The sequence below is a fragment of the Helobdella robusta genome, assembly GCF_000326865.2.
Source record: "Helobdella robusta unplaced genomic scaffold HELROscaffold_5, whole genome shotgun sequence".
Taxonomy (NCBI): Eukaryota; Metazoa; Annelida; class Clitellata; order Rhynchobdellida; family Glossiphoniidae; genus Helobdella; species Helobdella robusta.
The window spans coordinates 1,385,939-1,408,522 of record NW_008705254.1 but is presented as its reverse complement, the minus strand read 5'-3'; the positions used below and the strand labels follow the sequence as shown (position 1 = coordinate 1,408,522).

Below are 22,584 nucleotides of genomic sequence, written 5' to 3'. Positions count from 1 at the left end.
TACCTATTTCCATTTTATTTTTGTTTTTTCTATAGAGAAAAACATTATATCAATGCTACAATTGTAAGATTAATGAACCAAAACATTCATTCTTTGGTGTATTCCTTCATTCATTCTTTCAATCGGTCCTTCATTCATTCGTTTGTTCGTTCGTTCGTTCATTTGTTCGTTCATTCATTCATTCATCAACCCATTCGTTCAGTCATTCACAAATTCTTTCCTATAAATCTTAAGATACTTTCTGATTATTTACACAAAAAAGGTTCGAAGCAGGTGCTATTGGTTTTTGTTTCATTGGTCTGTGTCCAAGGAAAAACTGAGGTGATATTTGCATAGGAAGTAAGAGTTTGCAGTTTGCGACAATAAACAGCTTAAGATACAAATCTTAATTAAATCTCTCTCTCTCTCTTTCTCTTTCTCTCTCTCTCTTTCTTCCTCTCTCTCTTTCTTTCTCTCTCTCTCTTTTTTCTTTTTCCTTATCTTTCTCTCCCCTGTCTCTCGTTCTCTCTCTCGTTCTTCCTATTTTTTTATAATTTTTTTTACTATATTTCATTTATTTTATTTTTATCTTCCCCTTTCTTTCTGTTTCACTCTCTCTCTTTTGCTTTCTTCCTTTTTATCATTTCTTTCTCTTTCTCTCCTTCTTTCTCTTTCGCTCTCTCACATTTTTCATGTTTTCTTCTCTAGAGTTTTTTTTACCTTAGGTCGCTAGTAATTCTCAATCAGAAATCCGAACATAGCACAACACTCAACAATAAACATCATAATCATCACGAACATCATCTTCATCATCGTCATCATCGTCATCACTTTACGTTGCTTGTGCAGCGATTATTCGCCTATAAAATCTTGAATAGTTTTTTTCTCTCGGATTAAATTTTTGAACGTCTGATTGTTGTCGGTCAAATTTTAGGTTGTTTTGTTGTTTATTTGTTTGTTTGTTTAAATATTTGTTTGTTGGTTTGTTTATTCGTTTTTATGTTTGTGAGCGTGTATACATGTTTGTATGTTTGAACGTTTGTATGTTAGTAGGACTGTATGCTTTGTTTGTATGAGTTGTAAGCGGTTGTATGTAAGATTGTTTGTTTGTTTGTTTGTTTGAATGTTTGTTTGTTTCTGGGTTTGTTTATTTGTTTGTATGTTTGTGAGTGTGTATACACGTCTGTCCGTTTGTATGTTAGTCGGGCTGTATACTTTGTTTGTATGAGTTGTATGCGGTTGTGTGTAAGATTGTTTGTTTGTTTGTTGGGGTGTATGCTTGTTTAGGTCTGTCTAGTGAAGAAATAATAGAGGCAAATATCATCGGTGTTATAAAGCTGATGTTGGAACGTGTCAGGGAATGATTACGAATGTTTATACTGCACTTGTATGTTCCCATGTTTGTATGCCTATGTATGTATGTATGTATGTTTGTATGTGTGTTTGTATGTTCATATGTTTGTATGCGTGTATATTTGTTTGTTTGTGTGTGTGTGTTTGTATATTTAAAAACCTTATACGCTTCGTTGAGTTTTTATTCGAACACGCAATGTGAGATTTTACAAACAACATGATGAATTTCTATCGAAAAATCACGAGATTAATTGAACGACTGAATGCGTAAATGAAGGAATAAAAATAAAAGAATGAAAAAAAACTGAAAATGTGTGTGTGTGTGTGTATGTGTATGTGTGTGTGGTATAAATAGCCTCAACAAACGTTGGCTTGTAGCAGAGCCGCTAACTAAATCTCCCCAATAATGCGCCATGTTCAATGAACTGGCCGGCCTGATAATGATGCTGTTGCTCTTGATGATGATGTTGTTGTTTATGTTTGCGATGATGACGATAATGACGTCATTTCTGATGGCGATGACGACGATGACGTTGTATATCCAGGCACATGCACGCATACCAATTCGCACACATTGAATGAGTTCCCAAAATGCACACCCGCCCGTTCAACCATTCCAAACAGCGGTAACAAACAATTAAAAAACTACCCTCCCCCCCTAACGGACAGCCCCTCTCTAATACCCCCCTAATGGACAACCCCTCCTAACCCTGTCCATGCTTCTGTGTTTCATCCGGGGTGCTGTACATATGAAAGTACATGACATAGGGCAGGCATGAGACCATCGTCAGCAGGTCAGACATTGCCAGGGCAGTTAGAAGTATGTTCGTAGAACTGACCATTGTCTTTCTCGTGAGGACCGTTATGTTGATGAGGTTGGTGCTAATCCCGAAGATGCAGATGATGAGGCAAGCGTATCCGTGCACGTGTTGGTATCTGTCGCTGAAGCGCTTGAGGGCGGTGTCGCCGCTGTCGCCGCTGTCGTCGCTGCTGTCGTTTGTGGTTGCGTTGATGATGGCGGTGTGGTTGATGGTGGCTGTTGTTGATGCGTCGTCATTGTTGTTGTTGGTTGAGTTATTGGTGTTGGAGGTGAATTGGTTCATACTTGGGGCAGTGTTTGGAGAATTCGATAGCGACCACAATGATGGTAACGATGCAGTTGTTAGTGACGACGATGATGATGACGATGAAGATGAAAATGGTTCTGAAATCTGTGCATAATCAGATGTTGACCAAGTGAATGAATGAAGTAACATCAAGCTTCTAGATCGGAAATTCGAGGGAGACATTCTTTCATTCGAGGTTATTCTTTTCCTTCTTTTTTTCACGGACGTCATTTCCTTCTCTCTCTCTTTCATCATTATCTTTTTCTCTTTTTTTCTCATAATTTCCCTCTTTCTCTCTATCCGCATCATCTTCTTTTTACTCTTTTCCGTTATCATCTTCATCATCATCATCATTATGTTTCTTCTGTTTCGATGCATAGAAATGTCATCAGTGCTATTATTATCATCATTCTTAATTATATTATCATCATTATTATCATTATTGCTGCTGTTGCTGATGTTGTTGTTGTTGTTGTTATCATCGTCATCATCGTCGTCATATGGATTCACTGGCATCTCAACGTCTTGATCGTAAACAGGTCGGCAATAACTATCATCAAAATATGACGTTGATGACGTCATTAATGGTGACGATGATGATGACGTCATAAATGGTGACAATGATGATGATGATGACGTAGACGACGATGATGATGTTGATGATAACGATGATCGTGACAGGGTTGTCGTTAGAGAAGATGATGATGATGACGGTAATGCTGATGATGATGGTGGCAAAAATAAGAAAAACAAAAATAATAATAAGAATGACGGTGATGATGATGATGGTGACGATGATAATGGTGACGATGACGTCAAATTATCAAACAAAAAAATATAAAATAATTTAACTCTACAGCCAACAGACTGTAACAAGTTGTTTACGAAGTGATTGTTGAAATTATTATTATTGTTATAATTATTATTATTATTATTTATGTCGTTGTAGTTTATGACGTCATCATCGCAGTTGAAGTCGCAACAGATGTTGACATTTTTCCGAGTGTAGTTGTTGCGGTTTTTGTTCATTTCGCCATCGATCGTGACGTCATCCTTGCTGATTGTGACGTCATTGTTGTTGATTTCCCCTTTGCAGTGGTTCATTTTACCTTTACAGTTTTTAGTATCTTTGTTGATTTTGTTATTGCTGTACATCATCAACAGGTTTCTGCTATTATTGTTATTATTATTATTATTATTATTATAAATAAACAAAAAAAAATTAAAAAAATGGAACGTTCATCTATTCGTCTGACAACGGTCAATCCATCATATGTCCAGGTTATCATCGGAACGGCCATTAAAATGTCAATCAAAATTCGTCGTTCGATCTTTCATTCAACTACAACCACTGCTACTGTTACAGCTGCTGCTGCTTCTACTGCTACTACTACTACTTCTACTACTACTTCTACCACTACTACTTCTACTACTATTTCTACTACTGCTTCTACTACTACTTCTACTACTACTGCTGTTACTACTACTAATGATATAAATGCTGCTACAACTGCTGCTACTACATGTACTACAACTACTGCTACTACTATTACTACTGCTGCTACTGGTACTACCACTACTGCTGCTGCTACTGTTGTTGCTGTTACTACTATTACTAACAATAATAATAAAGGTAACGATGATAAAAATTTTGAATATATACAATTAGCCTTGCTATCACCATCCCAATTCGAATGTCATTTAACAAACTAATGAATATGATGGTGTATGACCGTATGTATGTTTGTGTGTGTGTTTGTGTGTGTTTTCTTTTATGTTTGGTTTGTATGTGTGTCTGTGTGGTGTGTGTGTCTATAAGAAGTTTGTATGTGTATGACTGTTTGAATGATCTTTGATGTGCGCTTGTGAGTATGTGTGCATATGTGTATGTGTAGTAAGTGTGTATGTATGTGTGTGTATGTGTGTGTGTATTGTATATTTGCTCAGTTGCTTGTATATTTACGGTTGGAATGCATTACTGCAGTGTCGATCGTTGCTGATGATGTGACCTGCAAGTGCTTCTGATGATGATAGCTAATGCATTTTCGCTACTCTCACTGCCAATCACGAAGACGATAATGCATTATGTATAGAGAGAGATAGAGAAAGAAAGAGAGTGAAACAGAGAAAAAGAGAGAGAGACAGCCATATAAGCTTGATTAAACAAACATACTACAGATCAGACAAACAATAAATATAAAACAACCGAGCTTAAACAAAAATACAACGTACCAACAAGCAAACCTACAAACAAACAAACATACAAACAATCAGACATACAAACAAACATACAAACAATCAAACATACACACAAACATAAAAACGTAAATACGAACGTACATACAAAAACGTGCAAACGAACATGCATATAAATATATTTCATAGTTCATGATTTCATTTCCAAACTCTGTAGATCATTAAGTCCGTGGACCTCGGGCTTTCTTTCGTTCATTCATTTTATTTCATTCTCTCTATCTTTCTCGCAATTTCTCATTTTTTCATTCATTTTTCTAATCTTTCTATCTCTCTCTCTCTCTCTTTCTCTTTCTGATTCATCCTAATTCTTTCTTTTTTACTTTTTTTATTTTATATGCTAAAATAAAACGCAGTCACACTAATAAGATCACACACACACGCACACACACACACACACATTAATGAAGGCACACACACACATTAATACAGGCACACACATACACACGTACTAACAAACATACAGACAGACACATACCTACCGAAACAAACATAAAAAATATAGACGCATAAGGCATACCATTTTATAAGCAAATAATTTATTATTCATTGCCGGTAAATTAGGATAGATAGAGTCTGTGGCTGTTGTAGTAGCAGCATCTGCAGCAGTATTAGTAGTAGTAGTCGTAGTAGTAGTAGTAGTAGTAGTAGTAGTAGTAGTAGTAGTAGTAGTAGAAGTGGTTGTTATCACAATAATTGTAGCACTAGTAGTAGTAGTAGTTGTTGTTGTTGTGGTAGTAGTGGTTGGGGTAGTTTTTAAGTTATGGTCTGTTTAATTGCTCTTTGATATTTCACATTATTTCACTTCTTCACTTTCTATGATTAAGAATTTAATAATTATTTATCAAAAGCTGTTCTTCTAAATGTCTAATAAGATTTTTGTCATTGCCCGGTTTTGTTATATTTTCGTCAGAACGTTCAAGAAATTTATTTCTTTTTACTTAGCACAGTTCGAACCAAATTAGAAATTCCAACTCCAGAAATTTGAATCTACACGGAGTATTAGGAGAGAGAGAGAGAATGAGAAAAGGAGAGAAAAAAAAATAAAGAGATAGAGAAAATCATAGAGAGATAAAGATGAAATGTTTTAAAAAAACAATGAACTAAAATTAAAAAAAACTTGTTCAGCGAAAAAATTTGATTATTTATGACCGCACGCCCTGAGCGAGCTCTCAAATAAAAAGTATTTTTACACAAATATAAAGGGATGTTTTCATTCATTTCTAAATAAATGTTTAAAAGTTTTTGAACAGTAACTTCAAATTTGATATAAAAAAAAGATCCAGGGTTGTAATTAAAATTGTAAGAATTCTTTAAAAAATATCCACCTATGCTCATCTGCACGCATGTAGATTATTATGTTTTCACTTTGAAACGATATGTTGAGCAGAAAGAAACATGTATTAAGAAAGAGACGGAGAGAAAAAATAAGAGAAACTCGTTCGTATCGAAAGAGGAAGAGAAAAAGAAAGGAAGAGAGAGAGAGAGAGAGAGAGAGAGAGAGAGAGAGAGAGAGAGAGAGAGAGAGTTTGAAAAAATATGAGAATGGGAATAATATGTAATTGTATAAAGAGAAGAAAAAAGAACGTAAAAAAAGAAAAGAGAGAAGAGATAAGAGGAAGAGAGAGATTGAGAGAGAGAGAAAGAGAGAGAGAGAGAGAGAACGAAAGGAAAGACACTTCCAACTTCCTTTCTCTATGCACTTGAGTCTCTATCTTTTAATAAGGGCATTGATTTCATTTGATGGTTTAACATCCAATGAATTGAATATAAATTTTTTTAAGTTAATGAAAATAACAAGCATCTGCCTCTCGTTATGTCTCGTTATGTCTCGTTATATCTCGTTATGTCTCGTTATATCTCGTTATGTCTCGTTATATCTCGTTATGTCTCGTTATATCTGGTGTTGTTTCGTTTCATTGGAGGCAAAATTTCAATATCGTATCGTATCGTTTCCAAACAAAAACCTCACGCAGATGATTCGAAAATAACGAATAAATAAAAAATATTTAAAAAAAATAAAGTTTGCCCTTTTTGTGGAGAGCAGGGTGAATAAATTTCTCTAAATTTTGTATCTCTGTTTTGAAACAAAAACCAAAAATTGAATCAATAGGCTTACTATAATAATACAAAATTGAATGGTACAGGCAGGCAGACAAACAGACGAACATACAAACTCTTAGATAATTAGACTGACGGACAGACGGAAGGATATTCAGACCGTCAGAGAGACGGACAGAGAAAGAAACGTACCCCTGCATTGTGTTTATAGTTGGCTGGGCGCATATTTCTAGTGCAAAAAGAACATTTTTTTCTCATATCTTCATTTTCTTTTTTGCAATTTCTAAGCTTTTTTCTGCCATTTTATTTCTTAACAAACTTATATGAAGGAAAGTTTCTCTTTTATGAAAATTTGTGTTGAAAAATAATTTTTTGGGCCGAAGATGATAGCGTTAACTATGATATCTAACTTTTTGTTTTTTCATATAAATAATTATCATTTGTAATGAATAAAACTAAACAAACAAAATATAATTCATTTTATTTAACACAACTTCATATCTAAACATTGACAGATTTATAGATCGGAAACATGAAGATATGTCAAATGCAAATCTCTTTGCTTTCTCAATATTCTTCGCTAGGGTCATCCTAACATTTTTCAGATGTATAGCAAGCAATCTCTCATTTTTAGATGTCCATTCGTGTTGTAGATCATACGTTTTCAAATTTTTAGGCTTGTATGAATTCATTTCATTGGGTTAAAGGTTGGAGTTGTCAAAATTTTCTACTGATATTTAGATACGAAATTGTTATTGGGAGTAAAGTTTTGCAAACTTGTATTGCAAAATTATTTTGGTTTTCAAATTAGTTAATATAGCGAAAGTTGCGCTTCATGTATCGGAGATTAAGCAGTGGAAATAACATATGTGTGTTTGTATTTTAATTCGGTTTCAACAGTTTAAAAGCTTTTTAGTTAATTGGAAGATAAAATAAAATAATAAAAATAAAACAACAATAATAATAATGATAATTAATAGTAAAAATAATAAAAAATGTATCGGGGTCATTAAAAATTAATTACTTTTATGGGTCTTCTTCGCTACTTTTACCTGTTATTTAAGTGCGGTCTGTGGGTTTACACGTATTTTAAATAAACGAACGAACAAACTAACGAATGGATGAACAAACAAACAAACAAACAAACAAATGAATGAGTGAAAACGAAAACACGAATTAATAAACGAACGAATAAACGAACGAATGAATGAATATAAACAGCGTAATGTTCGTGAATTTCAAGGAAATTCAATTACAACTGGAGATCTCCTATCTTCCCTCTTTTGCAGTTTATGACAGGCGATGATGGCGATGATGACGACAATGATGAGGATGATGAAGAAGAATGATGAGATAGGGACAGACAGACAAACAGACAGACAGACATTTAGATAGACATATAGACAGATATTCAGTAAAATTGACCAAGATATAGTCAGATATAAATAGACAAACAAACAGACAGACAGGGATGTTCTGAGAAAGGTAAAACGAAAAATAAAATTAGACATAGATAGACAAAAAGACAGACAGACATACATTCATACAGACAAACAGATAGAAATAGACAGACGGAAGAAATGAAACAAAAAAAAAACAAATGAAAAAAATTTGAAGTCTCAAAAATGAAGAGTATCATCTGAAGCCAATTACGAAACACATGAACGCATTGATCAGTTCAATTATTTAATAATTTTTTTTAAAATTCCATTTATTCACAAAAAATAAAGTGAAAGAGTCAGCTTAGCAATAAATGCTTATCTAGGGTTGACTTCCATAAAACAAGAAATAACATAGTAAATAACCCAAAAAATAACACAATAACATAAATGAGTAAAATAAATGTCCTTTAGGAAAAGAAGAAGAAGAAGAAGAAGAAGAAGAAGAAGAAGAAGAAGGAGAAGGAGAAGGAGAAGGAGAAGGAGAAGGAGAAGGAGAAGGAGAAGGAGAAGGAGAAGGAGAAGGAGAAGAAGAAGAATAACAATAATAAAAGACAAGCGTAAACTCCTGCAGTTGTTAATTTGTAGAAAAAAATACGGATTCGTTACGAAACAAAACGAAACAAAGAATAAACCATACGAGACGAGATATGTCGAAACGAGACAAAACCTATCTGAAGATAAAATGGAAGAAACTAGAGTCTAGAAAAAAATGACACATGAAACAAAACGATTTTTCAGTTGAGGTTTGTTTGATTTATTGAAATCGGGCATCTGTGTGTTTTTTGTTTTAATACTTTGTAATGTTTTGTAGTTTTGTATATGCGTGTGTGTTTGTGTGTATAAATTTATGTATGTGTGTATGTGTATGTGTATGTGTGTGTGTGTTATTCATAATTAGCAACTGAACATTAATAATTAAATTAATCGTCAAATTAAAGAGTTTAATTAACAGTGAAGGACTCTGTTGGCGTTCATAATAACCACAGTTTATAGGTGCGTCTGTTTATGTTTGTCTGTCTGTCTGTCAGTCTGTTTGTTCGTCTAGTTGTCTCTCTATGTATGTATGCATGTATGTGTGTTTGTATGTATGTATGTATGTATGTATGTTTGTATATTGTCGCCACGGAGTTGCGTCATGTAGAAGGTTAATCAGTGCATTCCATCGATCGCTCGTAATGATGGTGCCTATTATGATGATTATGATTCTATGATGATGACGATGACGACGACGACGATGATGATTATTATTATTATTTTGAAAATGATAATAACAATGATAAAAAGAGATGATATAGATGATAATAACGAATGATATCATAACCATCAAAACAACTAAGGTGATAATGATAATGATGATGATGATGATGATGACGACGGCGGTAATGATAATGATCCGGTGTGACGGGAATGACAAAAAAGTTGGCTTAAATATTGTGACAATGGGGAGGAAATGAGTTTTGTATGAGACACGGTGTAAAAAAATAACAGCCTCTTCTGTTTTCTTGTTTATTATAACTATTATCATTTTTATTATTAATAATAGTTAATATAATTATTGTTGTTGTTGTTGTTATTTGTTGTTATTACTGTTGTATTTACTCGTTTGTTAGTTCATTATTATTATTAATTATTGTTATTACTATTACTATTATTATCATCATCATCATCATCATCATCATCATCATTATTATTATTATTATTATTATTATTATTATTATTACCATCATCATCAACATCATTATCATTGTTGTTATTTATTGTTATTGCTATTATTAATGACGTCACGCCGCTAGGTTGATTATGCCGGATGTGCGACAATGGAGGTGGAAAAAGAAACATTTGCATCACGAAAATGCTGATATGGATTTTGTCATCCTAAACTATTACTACTACTACTACTACTACTATTGCTACCAATATTGTTGCAACTACTACTACTGCCACTACTACTGCCACTACTACTGCCACTACTACTGCCACTACTACTGCCACTACTACTGCCACTACTACTGCCACTACTACTGCCACTACTACTACTACTGCTACTACTACTACTACTACTACTACTTCTACTACTACTACTACTGCTACACTACTATTATTATTATTGTTGTTGTTATTATCTTATAATTATTATTTGTTTTAATATTTATTAAAAACAATAATAATAATAATAACTTTATGATGACTCACCTTATTAAAATTATGCCAAACAATCTATAATTACGTATTATATATATGTATATATATATATATAACAATATATAACAATCTAAATAATAATTATAACAATAATCGAAGTAATAATAATAAAAATATTATTTTTATTATTATAGGAAGGTTACAAATAAGTAAAGAGTGTTTATGTAAATATTTATAAAAATTTAGAAAGTTTTTAAAATTACTTAATTAATATTAAAAATAATTAATTGATTAGTTAATGATTTAATTAATCAATTTGTAATGAATGAACTAATTAACTTTGCCCAAATTTCATTAAATTATTTACCCTTTAGTAATTTTATTAGTTTTTTTTACAAAAATAAAAAAATTTAATTTAGATAAGAAAAATATATTCTGCTACTTAGGTATCTACATATTTAATAACTAAATACATTACATAAGAGCTAAATACCTAGATGAATACATGCAAAGATACCTATACGGTTTTTTCGGTACCATTTTTAATGTATTTATAGGAAAATGTTCCCCTTTGTGTTGTCATACAATGGTCTCATAATGTATGTATATGTGTATGTATGTATGCATATATGTATCTATGTATGTAATGTATGTATGTATGTATGTATGTATGTATGTATGTATGTACGTACGTACGTGTTTATCTATCACCTTTCATTTTAGGTAGATGTAAATACAAATATATATATATATATATATATATATATATATATATATAAAGATGTATGATGCGTGTGTGTTTATGTGTATGTGTGTGTGTGTATGTGTATATAAAGATGTATGATGCGTGTGTGTTTATGTGTGTGTGCCTATATGTGTGTGTATATATGTGTGCACGTATTTATGTGTATGTGCATTTGTGTATGTGTTTTGCACAAAAAGGCTGTCTATAAAGAACGCAATTCAAGTCCTTTGTTTGATCATTTTTTGAAAATTTTGTATCAATTTACATGAAAAAATACCTACCTCCTCTTTTCCTTTTTCATTTCAAACTTTTTTTATTTTTGGTGAAAAAATAATTTTTCACTGAAAATTATCAAAAAAATAAATTTGATGACTAATTTTTTTTTTAGAAAATTACGAAAAAGTTGCTTTGAAATAACTTTTTGTCATTTTATCTCATCTCAGTTTATTTTTATTCATTTTTCCCAAGTTTCGTTTTCTCTCTTTCTCTCTTTCCAAAACAAAAGATTAACGATCAGAAGATGTCGCGTTAACGTGTTTGTATCACGTGATGCATGACGTCACATTACTTACATGGTTAGGTCAAGCATTCGTTTATCTCTTTACTTATTTATTTAACTTTAGAGCCTGGCGTCCTTGCTTGGTTCGTGTGAACGTGCCGACAGACTATTACATTATGTATCACCTTACTTCACCTTTTTCTCTCTCTCTCTCTCGCTCTTTCTCTTTTTTTCTTTCTTTCTTTCTTCTTCTCTCTTCCAGTTTTTGTGGAGATTTTTTGGCTCGTATTTTAAATTCGGTTTCAGTTTGTTTTTTGTTATTTAAATTTTTTACTTTGCAATCTTCTTCCATGTATTTGCATTTATGGCGAGTTGTCCTCTTTTTTTGATCCTTAGTTCATTTATTTCTCTTTCTCTCACTTTTTTTATTCTTCTTCTCTTTCTCCTCTTGTTTTTTCTCTGCTTGTTCTCTTTTCCCCAAACTCATCTCTTCATTATTTTCCATTTCCGTTTAATTTTTTTAAAATCCAAGCAAAATTCAAGCGAGTGCGTGAGTATTCTTATGTATGTGCTTGTGTGTGTGTTTGTGTGTGTGAATGTGTGTATACGTGTGTGTGAATGTGTGTGCGCGAGTGTGTGTGTACGTGTGTGTGAATGTGTGTATACGTGTGTGTGAATGTGTGTGTACGTGTGTGTGTACGTGTGGATGTGTGTGCGTGTGTGTTTGTGCGTGTGTGTGTAAATGTAGGCGCGTCTTCCTTACAAAGAATGTTTTTTAGTTGCTGGCTGGCGTTTATACATTATAATGTAAATTAAACCTCCTAATTAAACTATATATTATCATATTTATATCTAGATTATCATTTCGGCATCATGTTCATGCCATCGTATTGTTATTGTTATCATGATTTATTATTTATTCAGCTTATTATTATATATTATCAATGTTATTTTCATAATGCTTATGAATAATTTTAAGGAGCCTGACTAGTGCAGAGCTAAAATCGTTACCTTGGTGGTGGTATGGAAAAAAGTAAGAACATGAGTGGAAAGTGAGAGAAATGGAGAGAGAAGAAAAGAGAGAAAGAAAAAAGAGAAAAAGAGAGAGAGAGAAAGAGTGAAAGATGGAAAATGAAAAAAAGAAGTAAAGCAAGAAAGACAAACGGAGGGACAAAAATAAAGAAAAAATGATGAATAGAGATAAAGAAGCAAGAGATCGAAAAAAGAGGGAGAGATAAAGATAGAGAGAGAGAGAGAGAGAGAGTGAAAGAGAGAGAGAGAGAGAGAGAGAGAGAGAAAGAAAAAGAGTCCAACAAAACCATGGTGACAATAAGATACAAAACAATGCAATACGCCACCGTCGGCTAACGTGATCTCAGTCGGATAAACTGAAACAATAAAGAAATAAAGATTAACAGGAGATATGATAAAATTCACTTAATCCGTGTTTTCATCTTTTTAACCTTTTTCCTTTTCCTGTTTGGTCCCATCATCGTCTACGTTATCATCATCGTTATCGTCATCATTGCAATCGTTATCATCATCGTCGTCGTTGTCGTCGTCATCTTCTTCTATGACATTTGTTTGACGTCAAAGCAAAATTGGGATTTAAAAAAGATGAATACTTTGATTGACCGCAAGGTCAGTGATGATGCTGATGACGACGACGACAATGATGATGATGTGATGACAGCGGTGGTAATGATTATGATGGTGATGTTGTTGTTGCCGTTAATGATGAAGATGATGGTAAAGAAGAAGAAGAAGAAGAAGAAGAAGAAGAAGAAGAAGAAGAAGAAGAAGAAGAAGAAGAAGATGATGATGATGATGATGATGGTAATGGTGGTGGTAGTGATGATGAAGACGATGATGATTTTATTGATTGTGGTGTTGGTGATGATGACTATGATGATGCCGCGTTGTTGTTGATGATGATATTGAAAAAGATGATGATGATGAAAATGATTTTTGTAATGATGATGATGATGAATTTGAGGATGATGGCGGTAAATAAAAAAAAAAAATGTTTTTAAATGTTAAAAAATCAAAAAGCGACTCGTAAATAAGCCTGGCATAAAATCGCTGACGTCATAAATACGTCAATATATAACGCGAAACTCCTCACCTCACAATAAAAATAAAAAACGTTTCGCATGCACATGATGACCTTTCGTCGTCGTCGTCGTCAATGAAGTCACTTCCATTACGTCGTCGTTGTCGTCAATGAAGTCACTTCCATTACGTCGTTGTCGTCGTCAATGAAGTCACTTCCATTACGTCGTCGTCGTCATTATGATTGTCATCATTTCATCATCATCGTCATCGTCATGATCATTTTTTATTCCTCCATCATCATTTTCATTAATACCATATCTTCATAGTTATTATCTAATAACAACAGCATCAACAACACCAACTGCAACAACAATACAAACAACAACCGCAAACAAACAACAACTGCGACAACAACGACGCCACAAACAACAACAGCCACTAAAAATAAACAACAACATCAACAACAACTCCACAAACAACAACAACAATACAACAAACAACAACAACAACAATACAACAACAACAATACAACAACAACAACAATACAACGAACAACAACAACCACAAACAACAACAACAGCACTTCTAAATAAAACAAATTTCCAACGACCCGTGTAATGTTGCCAAATGCATACCGACATCCTGAACAACAACAACAAACATCAACTATAACCACTACTGCTTTTCTACAATTACTATTACTACTACTACTATTACTATTTCTGCAGTTGTTGCTACTGCTGCTGCTGTTGCTTCAAATATTTTAACAAACCAACAAAAAAAGTCAATTTATAAACACATCAAAATACAAAATTAGACAAACAAAAAAACTAACATACATACACGCATATACATACATGCATACATACATACATACAAACAAACAAACATACAAAATGGCGTTTGATTTGCGGTACCCTTGCGTAGCCTCGCTATAAGTAACACGTAATACTCTAAAGAAAAAATTCTTGACGCTAACAGACCGCGATGACGACGATGATGATGACGACGATGATGAAGAAGACGATGATGATGATGAAGAAGACGATGATGATGAAGAAGACGATGATGATGAAGAAGACGATGATGATGAAGAAGATGATGATGATGAAGAAGACGATGATGATGAAGAAGACGATGATGATGAAGAAGACGATGATGATGAAGAAGACGATGATGATGAAGAAGATGATGATGATGAAGAAGACGATGATGATGAAGAAGACGATGATGATGAAGAAGACGATGATGATGAAGAAGACGATGATGATGAAGAAGACGATGATGATGAAGAAGACGATGATGATGATGACGATGATGACGACGATGACGACGACGATGTGATGAGGATAGGGACGATAAACCAAAGTGCAACTTTGCTGACGATTATGACTACAATAATAGTGACAATGCTTAATTAAGATGATGACATGACGTTGATGATGATGATGAAAGAAAAATAATTTCATTCAACATTCCCGCAACAGAGAGAATAGCGATGCTTGTGGCGAGGTTTGGAGCGAAGTCGTAATTGCAATTTGTGTCGTTATTTAAATTAGATTAATGTTTCTATTGCTGTTGGCATTCAAATGAACGTTCAACCAAGTTTGCCATTGAAGAAGTAGTTGCCATTATCACAGCTGCTTTAGTATCTGAAATCTTGAACGTACGCAATTACAAACACTTGACGATCGTTGGAAGCTACAAGCTGGAAATATGGAGATCATTGAAGTTATAACATTGGAGTTTGTCGTAACGAGCGTTCAAGTGTCACAGCAATAATATATGTGTGTGTATGTGTGTGTGTATATGTGTGTGTATGTGTGTGTTTGTGTGTGTATGTGTGTGTTTGTTTTGTTTTTTTAGGGGCTAAAAGCGATCAATTGAGGTTTTGCTGATAGATAGATGTATTTTAAATTTAAAATAAAGCGCCAAGTAATGATGTATTGATTCAGGGATTGACCTTTTAAATGAAATTGTCCATCCCATCTCTGATTATCTCAAAGCCGGAAGTACACTAATCCTGCCGATGTAAACAAGCGCTGACGTATATTCGGTAATTAAATGAAAGCAAATTTTCATGTGACCACTGTACATTGTGAGTCTTTAGTGATAATGATCATGACCTAGTTTCACATCGACGGTGATGATGATGATCGTAACCTAGTTTCGTATCTAAATTTATTTTTGACACCAGGGCTTAAAAAAGATTTTGGCGCAAGCGTGCATACGAACCAGGACATGAAATGTATGTCACTGGAGATATGATTGTTGTTATGTTATGCTATATCGCGGAAGATGTTAGGCGCTGCAAAAATTTTCATAATGACGTCATTTCTGATGTCGTTGCTGTTGCTATTGTTGCTATTGTTGCTGTTGTTGATGTCTTTGTGTTTCATCATATTAAAAATGGATTAAGTTTTTTTGGATTTTGTTGCTATTGATATTATTATTATTACTGTTAATGCTATTATTATTATTATTGTTGTTGTTGTTGTTGTTTTTGTTGTTGTTAATGTTGTTTTATTCCTCTTATTAATTCGCCTCCCTTACCTATAAATTTGCAATACTCTGCCTGGCACAGATGGCTATTTGCCTAGTATAAATAGCAGTAAATGTGCAGTAGTATTATAGTAGTAGTAGTAGAAGTAGTAGTAGCAGCAGCAGCAGCAGTAGTATTAGTAGTAGGAGGAGGAGGAGGAGTTGTAGTGGAAGTGGTGTAATTTAGCCGTCTGTGTGTACACATGTGGCCTATGAGATTTTTATGTAACTATCCAATCATACAATCGTCTGTTTATTCATTTATTTATCTATCTATCCATCCATCCATCCATCCATCCATCCATCCATCCATCCATCCATCCATCCATCCATCCATCCATCCATCCATCCATCCATCCATCCATCCATCCATCCATCCATCCATCCATCCATCCATCCATCCATCCATCCATCCATCCATCCATCCATCCATCCATCCATCCATCCATCCATCCATCCATCCATCCATCCATCCATCCATTCATTTTCCATTTTTGGGCGCTCTGTTGCTTACAGATAAAAGAAAAACAAAGAACTGCACGAAAATTTGTATTTCAAATTCATCGCTTTTTATACATCACGGTCATTTTTTAAAATTCTCCATTATTTTAATTATACCTCCCATTATATATTTACATACACATACAGACAAGCACACACACACACACACACAAAGACAAACACACACACACAAACACACACATTATTATGATCATACATGCACATATATGAATTTGAAAATTTTGAATTTTGGCACACAAATTCATATATTTACACACACACACGCACAAGCACACACACACACATTAATAACTTGAGATTTTGACATAGGAATTCATATATTAAATGCTTGAAGGAAAAATAGAAAAATGAAACATTTTAAGAAAAACGAAAAACCAAAAATTTTTGCTTAAAAATTTTTTTCTTCAATATTTGTGTGGCATGCGAAAAGTGTGTTTTTAATTTCAGACAGACAAACCAAGCACTACTACAACTACTGCTGCTACCACTTCCGCAGCTGTTGCTGCTACTACCATTACTGCTATAACTATTGCTACTGAAGCTGTTGGTACTGATGTAGTTACTACTACTACTTCTACTTAAATTTTCTTTTTGAAAAAATTTTTTTTTTAATTTCAGAATTTATTTAATGTTCTAATGGGTGAATTAACATTACATTGCAATGATAATAAAATTATTGCTATTACATCCGCGGTTGTGGTTGTTGATATTGTTGTTGTTGTTATTATTGTTGTTTTTGTCGATGTTGTTGTTGTTATTATTATTGTTATTTTTGTTGATGTTGTTGTTGCTCAATTAGTTGTTGATTTTTGTTATTGATGTCGTTGCTGATGTTGAAAAATTCAGGCGAATCTAATTTAAACGAAAACGTAATGGAGAATAATAAAAATGGATGACTTTGAATAAAATAAATAAAAAAAAGAAAAAAAGAAAACCTCAAACAATTTTAATTTGCAAATAACATACGTAACCGGCATGACAAATAAAAATACCCAAAAAAATACATACAAATGATTATTTGATTAACATATTATTTCATATGAGGAAAGATTGAAGAGATGTGGACTGACAACTTTGAACAAACTGTAAGAAATCATTCATGTATTCGGTTGATTTAAATTTTAAAATGTCAAATTTATCAATTAAACCAAGGCTACAAACATCAGTTTTATTTGCTTATTTGGGTATTTAAAAAATTGTTAATTTTGAACGTTTTTAATCACTAAATTGAAAGTTTTTTCAACAAAAATATAATCTTTTATTCAGATAAATGTATGTTTAGTTTATCAAAATAAGTTTTTTAATTCCTAAAAATTTTAGTTCTTTGCCGCCTGCAACGATATCGAAACAATTTTTAGTCAACAAAAATGGCGAAAACTATGAAGAGCCCTGAGAAAGTTAGTAGGATTTTACCGATTTTACTTATCAAAACTACGATTCAACTTATTATTTTATGAAGTTTCAAGTTTTTGATTAGGATATTTCGGGGTTTGTTTGGTGGTTTTGTAGAAAGTAAATTGCATGTACTTCCTGTTTATCACACCCAGTAAGAGTAAGGATGTGACCATATAAGGATATTGTCAATCTCTAATTTTATCTAACTGATGGTAGATTTTTTTTTCTATTTTATAAATTAATCTCACCTCCAATTTCTATGTTACCCACTAATTTCTTCCTATTTGTAAATTTGATCAGGATACTTTCATGGGATCAACCACAATATTTTTTTTATAATTTTATTTTAAATTTAATTAAATTTTTGATCTTAATTTAATGGTTAATCTAATTTATGATTGGATGCATGCATGACACTGATTCTGTTGAGTGTGTTTAGTTAGTTTATTATTTATTTATGTGAAAATTCATTTATTTCCACTTCTAGCTTTTAAATAATAACAATTGGCTTTGGACTCCTGCTTGGCTCAACTAACTTAAACTGAATATCATTATATTTGGGCCTCAGGCCAAGTAAAACATAAATAAGTGATAAAAAATGTAAAAAAAAAACTTAATTCAGTTTTTATATAATAAAATTTACTTTAATAAAATAAATGAATTAATTAGCAACTAGTACAAGTAGCCAAAATAATGAATTAATTTCAGAAAATTAATAAGAATTAATTACACTTTGAAGGGTAAAATCGCCAGTTCGTTCATTCTACATGCACCACCTGGGGAGTTCAACGAAGTGTTTAATGGTTGGCATCATTCATTTAGTTATTCATTCTTTCATTCTCTTATTCATTTTTCTATCCAATCATTCATTCTTTGATTTATTTATTCTTTTATTCATTCATTCATTCTCCCACTGAGTCATTCATTTATTGATTTGCACTTTATTTATTTCATAATGATTTGTCATTTTGCATAGGTTTATTTTCTCTTAGTGTTTGTAATTAGGTAATAGTTGTTAATGCTACCCCCCAGATGTTAGGATACTTGTCAATGATGACAGCATTCTGAAGGAAGAAGCTTACAGGTTCAAACAATGATATAGATTTCAAATTATTTTTCTGCTATTTGAATCTAAAAATGATTAAAAATTGATTTCTGGACAAAATACAAAGCAAAAATTAAATAATTAATTATATTTTTATAAAAAACTAAAGAAATAATTTTTATAGGTTAAAATTAAATTTAAAATTTCCATAGTGCTGCTGCCGAATACAATAAAGAACAGTTCATTCCATGCAAGCTGGAGGGCATTGAAGAACAGGTTGTTAATGTTGTTGTGGTAGTTGCTGCTGATGTAGTTGTGGTAGTTGCTGCTGATTTAGTTGTGGTAGTTGCTGCTGATGTTGTTGTACGCTGTTGATCATTGTTGTTGTCACTCCATCCCAACAAGCCACAAGACATCATCCATCATACATTCAGACAACAATACCATTTAGAAGACGAGCAAGTCACTAGTCCAAGTCCACCACCACCATCATCAACAACAAATCACCAAAAAAAATCTCATAGGTCCTAATAACCGAACACGGTGACTTGGGGAATGGTCGATTCTTTGATCCTCGTTCGGGCAAATCCTTTCGATACGACCACTTAAAGAAGGAGGCCAGCGACGTCCAGCCCCATCGGGGCGAGAAGAGTTCAACTGAGGAATGGAGACGAGCATTCGAAACTGTCACGGTGACGTATGTTCAGGAACAGTACAACAAGCTGGGGACTGCCACGGTCTATGGAAAGTCGGGCGATGCTGGGGCCAATATCATAATTGCCTGCATCGAGAGTCATCAGTTCAACCCTAAGAATTTCTGGTGGATTGTTGTTGCTTCGTTTGTACACACACACACCACATACACACACACAAACAAGTACAGGCACAGTGACGTAAACATACAGATGCAAACACTCATACATGCATCAATACATAAATACAAACATACACATGCCCACTTACCCAGGAATGGCAGATGGAGATCACAATGGTCAGTTGCCATACAGCCTGGTCAGTCAACTGCTGAAGTTGTTGGCATTATGAAAGTCCAGGTAAGAAGTTTGATTGGTTGATTGATTTGTCAACTGACTAATTGATTGACTGGTTGACTGTTCAATTGATGAGTTGGTTGATTAGTTGGTTGACTAAACTCATTGATTGAATGTAAACTGATTAATAATTAATTGATATTTATTTTAATTACCGTCTTATTAATTTTTTGATTGATCGATTGGTTGGTTGGTTGGTTGATTGATTGATTGACTGATGGATGGATGGATTGATTAATTGATTGATTGATTGATGGATTGATTGATTGATTGATTGATTGATTGATTGATTGATTGATTGATTGATTGATTGATTGATTGATTGATGGATCGACCAGGTGCATTACTATGAGGATGGCAACGTCCAGTTGATATCTTCAAAAGAACACAAAACTTCCTTGAACATTTCCGTCAGTACACTATTCGTTTCTTTGGTCCTTCATTCATTCAATCATTCATTCATTTGTTGACTCATTCATTCATTCATCTATTTTTCTTCACTCACTCAGAATGAGTCTGCCACTGCCAAAGCGTTTGCAGCCATTGTCCTGCAAGCCGAAAATGAATACCAGGTTTGTGATGACGACGACGACGATGACGTCACTGAATTTGCTTGAATGATGAGGCTAAAAAAGTGTATTATATCTGCAATCATGTGGTTAACTTAACTCAATCAACCAATTAGCCAATCACCCAACCAATCAATCAATAATTAAATCAATCAATCAACCAATCTGCCAATTAGTCAATCAACCAACCAATCAATCCAACCAATAGTTGGCGATATCAGAGAACTACCAGAACATGTCCAACACAACGTTCAAGGCTCTGAGGCGAGCTCTGCCAGTGACGAGGAACAAGATAGATTGGAATAAGATCATCAGTTATAAGATCGGCTCCGAACTTAAGAACAATCCGGAAAATTGATTGATTTATTGATTGGAGGATTGGTTGGCTGGCTGGCTGATTGGTTGGCTGGTTGGTTTGTTTGTTGAATGAATGGTTGGTTTATTGATTGATTGATTGGCTATCACGAGAAACAAGAATGGTTGAAACAGGTCTTAGCTGTAAGATCGGGTCGGAATATTTTATTGAATTGGTCGATTGACTGACTGACTGACTAATTGGTTGGCTGGTTGATTGACTGATTGATTGATTGATCAGCTGATTGATTGGAGGTTTGGTTGTTTGATTGGTTAAGATGATGATGATAGTTATAATGATGATGGTTATGTAGATTATGCTGATCTAAATATAGCACACGGAGTTGAGATGAGCGTGTTTTATTGTAAAATCTTTAATAATATTACTAATTATAATATAAATTGTTATTATTATTGTTGTTGTTGTTATTATTGTTATTAATTCTGTTATTTGCGTTTATTCATCAATCAATTAATTAATCAATTAATTGATTGATTGATTGATTAATTAATTAATGTGGTATAAAAATGAATCATAGTTCAATGACTTTCATTATTATTATTATCATTATTATTCTTATAATTACTGCTACTACTACTGATACTACTACTACTATAACGACTTTTACTTTTGTTATTATTGGAATAAGTTTAACCGACTGGTTAAACCAGAGAATAACACTCTACGTATGTCTTTGTGTGTATGTGTGTGTGCGTGTTATGTTGGATGATCCTTGTGTATTTCTAAATGTTTGTGTGCGTGTGATTTTAACTTTTTTCCGGCCCATCATTGCTTAAAATATGCTCTTCTATATATATATATATATATATATATATATATATATATATATATATATATATATATATATATACTCATTCCATTTAAGCTGATGTTGTGTGTCTGTGTGTGTGTGCGTGCGACTGGGGTTTAATTGAACAGTTTGATTAATTGTAATGTAGCATTTATTTATAAACTCATGTTGATTGATAAAATGTTCTATGTAAGATCTTGTTTTGTTTGTTTGTTTGTGTGTGTGCTTGCGTGTGTGTGTGTGTATAGACGTGCGTGTGTGTGTGTGTGTGTGTAGTATGGATGAATTGATATGTATGTATGTGTATTTGTATGTGTGTGTATATTATTCGTTGATAATATATTTCTTTGCTTTGTTTGCCATCATTTAAGAAAATGATACATGTATGCAATATCTATAATAATTTTAATAATATAATAATTCTAATTTATTATTATTATTATATACTATTTTGCTGGTAGTATACCCTGTGATTGTGGGAAATCCCCGAGATGATTGACAACTTTGTGAAATGTCTTCAATGGAGCGTACGAACGAGTATAAATTTGTTACTATAATATAATATAGTATAATATAATTTAATATACGTCCTACCTCGGGGAACCGGGTCTCTGGACGCTAAATAAAGATTGATTGATTGATTGATTGATTGATTGATTGAT

General features: G+C 33.1%; 3 protein-coding genes across 3 annotated transcripts in view; 2 read left to right on the top strand and 1 right to left on the bottom strand.

The window, feature by feature from the left end:
• Window positions 1–2,435, bottom strand: part of HELRODRAFT_67859 (hypothetical protein) — a gene marked incomplete at both ends in the record, with an annotated part of 16,076 nt that extends 13,641 nt beyond the window's left edge. Inside the window, one exon of the mRNA XM_009026899.1 lies at window positions 2,042–2,435. Within this exon, the coding sequence (XP_009025147.1) occupies window positions 2,042–2,435 (394 nt within the window). The remainder of the gene's footprint in view (window positions 1–2,041) is intronic.
• A 3,586-nt stretch (window positions 2,436–6,021) lies between these two features.
• Window positions 6,022–8,755, top strand: HELRODRAFT_163217 (hypothetical protein; the record flags this gene model as incomplete). Its single annotated transcript, XM_009027157.1, has 3 exons — window positions 6,022–6,131; window positions 7,268–7,337; window positions 8,606–8,755. 3 exons carry the CDS (start codon window positions 6,022–6,024, stop codon window positions 8,753–8,755), a joined length of 330 nt encoding a protein of 109 aa, XP_009025405.1.
• Window positions 8,756–18,034: 9,279 nt separating this feature from the next.
• On the top strand, window positions 18,035–21,458 carry HELRODRAFT_107343 (hypothetical protein). The gene is made up of 9 exons (XM_009027156.1): window positions 18,035–18,095; window positions 18,833–18,896; window positions 19,126–19,177; window positions 19,351–19,414; window positions 19,663–19,958; window positions 20,106–20,190; window positions 20,526–20,597; window positions 20,697–20,759; window positions 20,965–21,458. The coding sequence occupies exons 1-9, from the start codon at window positions 18,066–18,068 to the stop codon at window positions 21,112–21,114; spliced, it is 876 nt and encodes a 291-aa protein (XP_009025404.1). The 5' UTR covers window positions 18,035–18,065; the 3' UTR covers window positions 21,115–21,458.
• Window positions 21,459–22,584: the final 1,126 nt, after the last annotated feature.

Excerpts from the sequence above, each read along its gene's own strand:
- HELRODRAFT_107343 (XM_009027156.1), top strand. The coding sequence starts at position 18,066 with ATGGCGAAAACTATGAAGAGCCCTGAGAAA. Across the intron at positions 18,096-18,832 it reads CTATGAAGAGCCCTGAGAAA|GGTAAAATCGCCAGTTCGTT; the intron begins GTTAGTAGGATT and ends TACACTTTGAAG. Across the intron at positions 19,415-19,662 it reads TGGAGGGCATTGAAGAACAG|GTCCTAATAACCGAACACGG; the intron begins GTTGTTAATGTT and ends AAAATCTCATAG.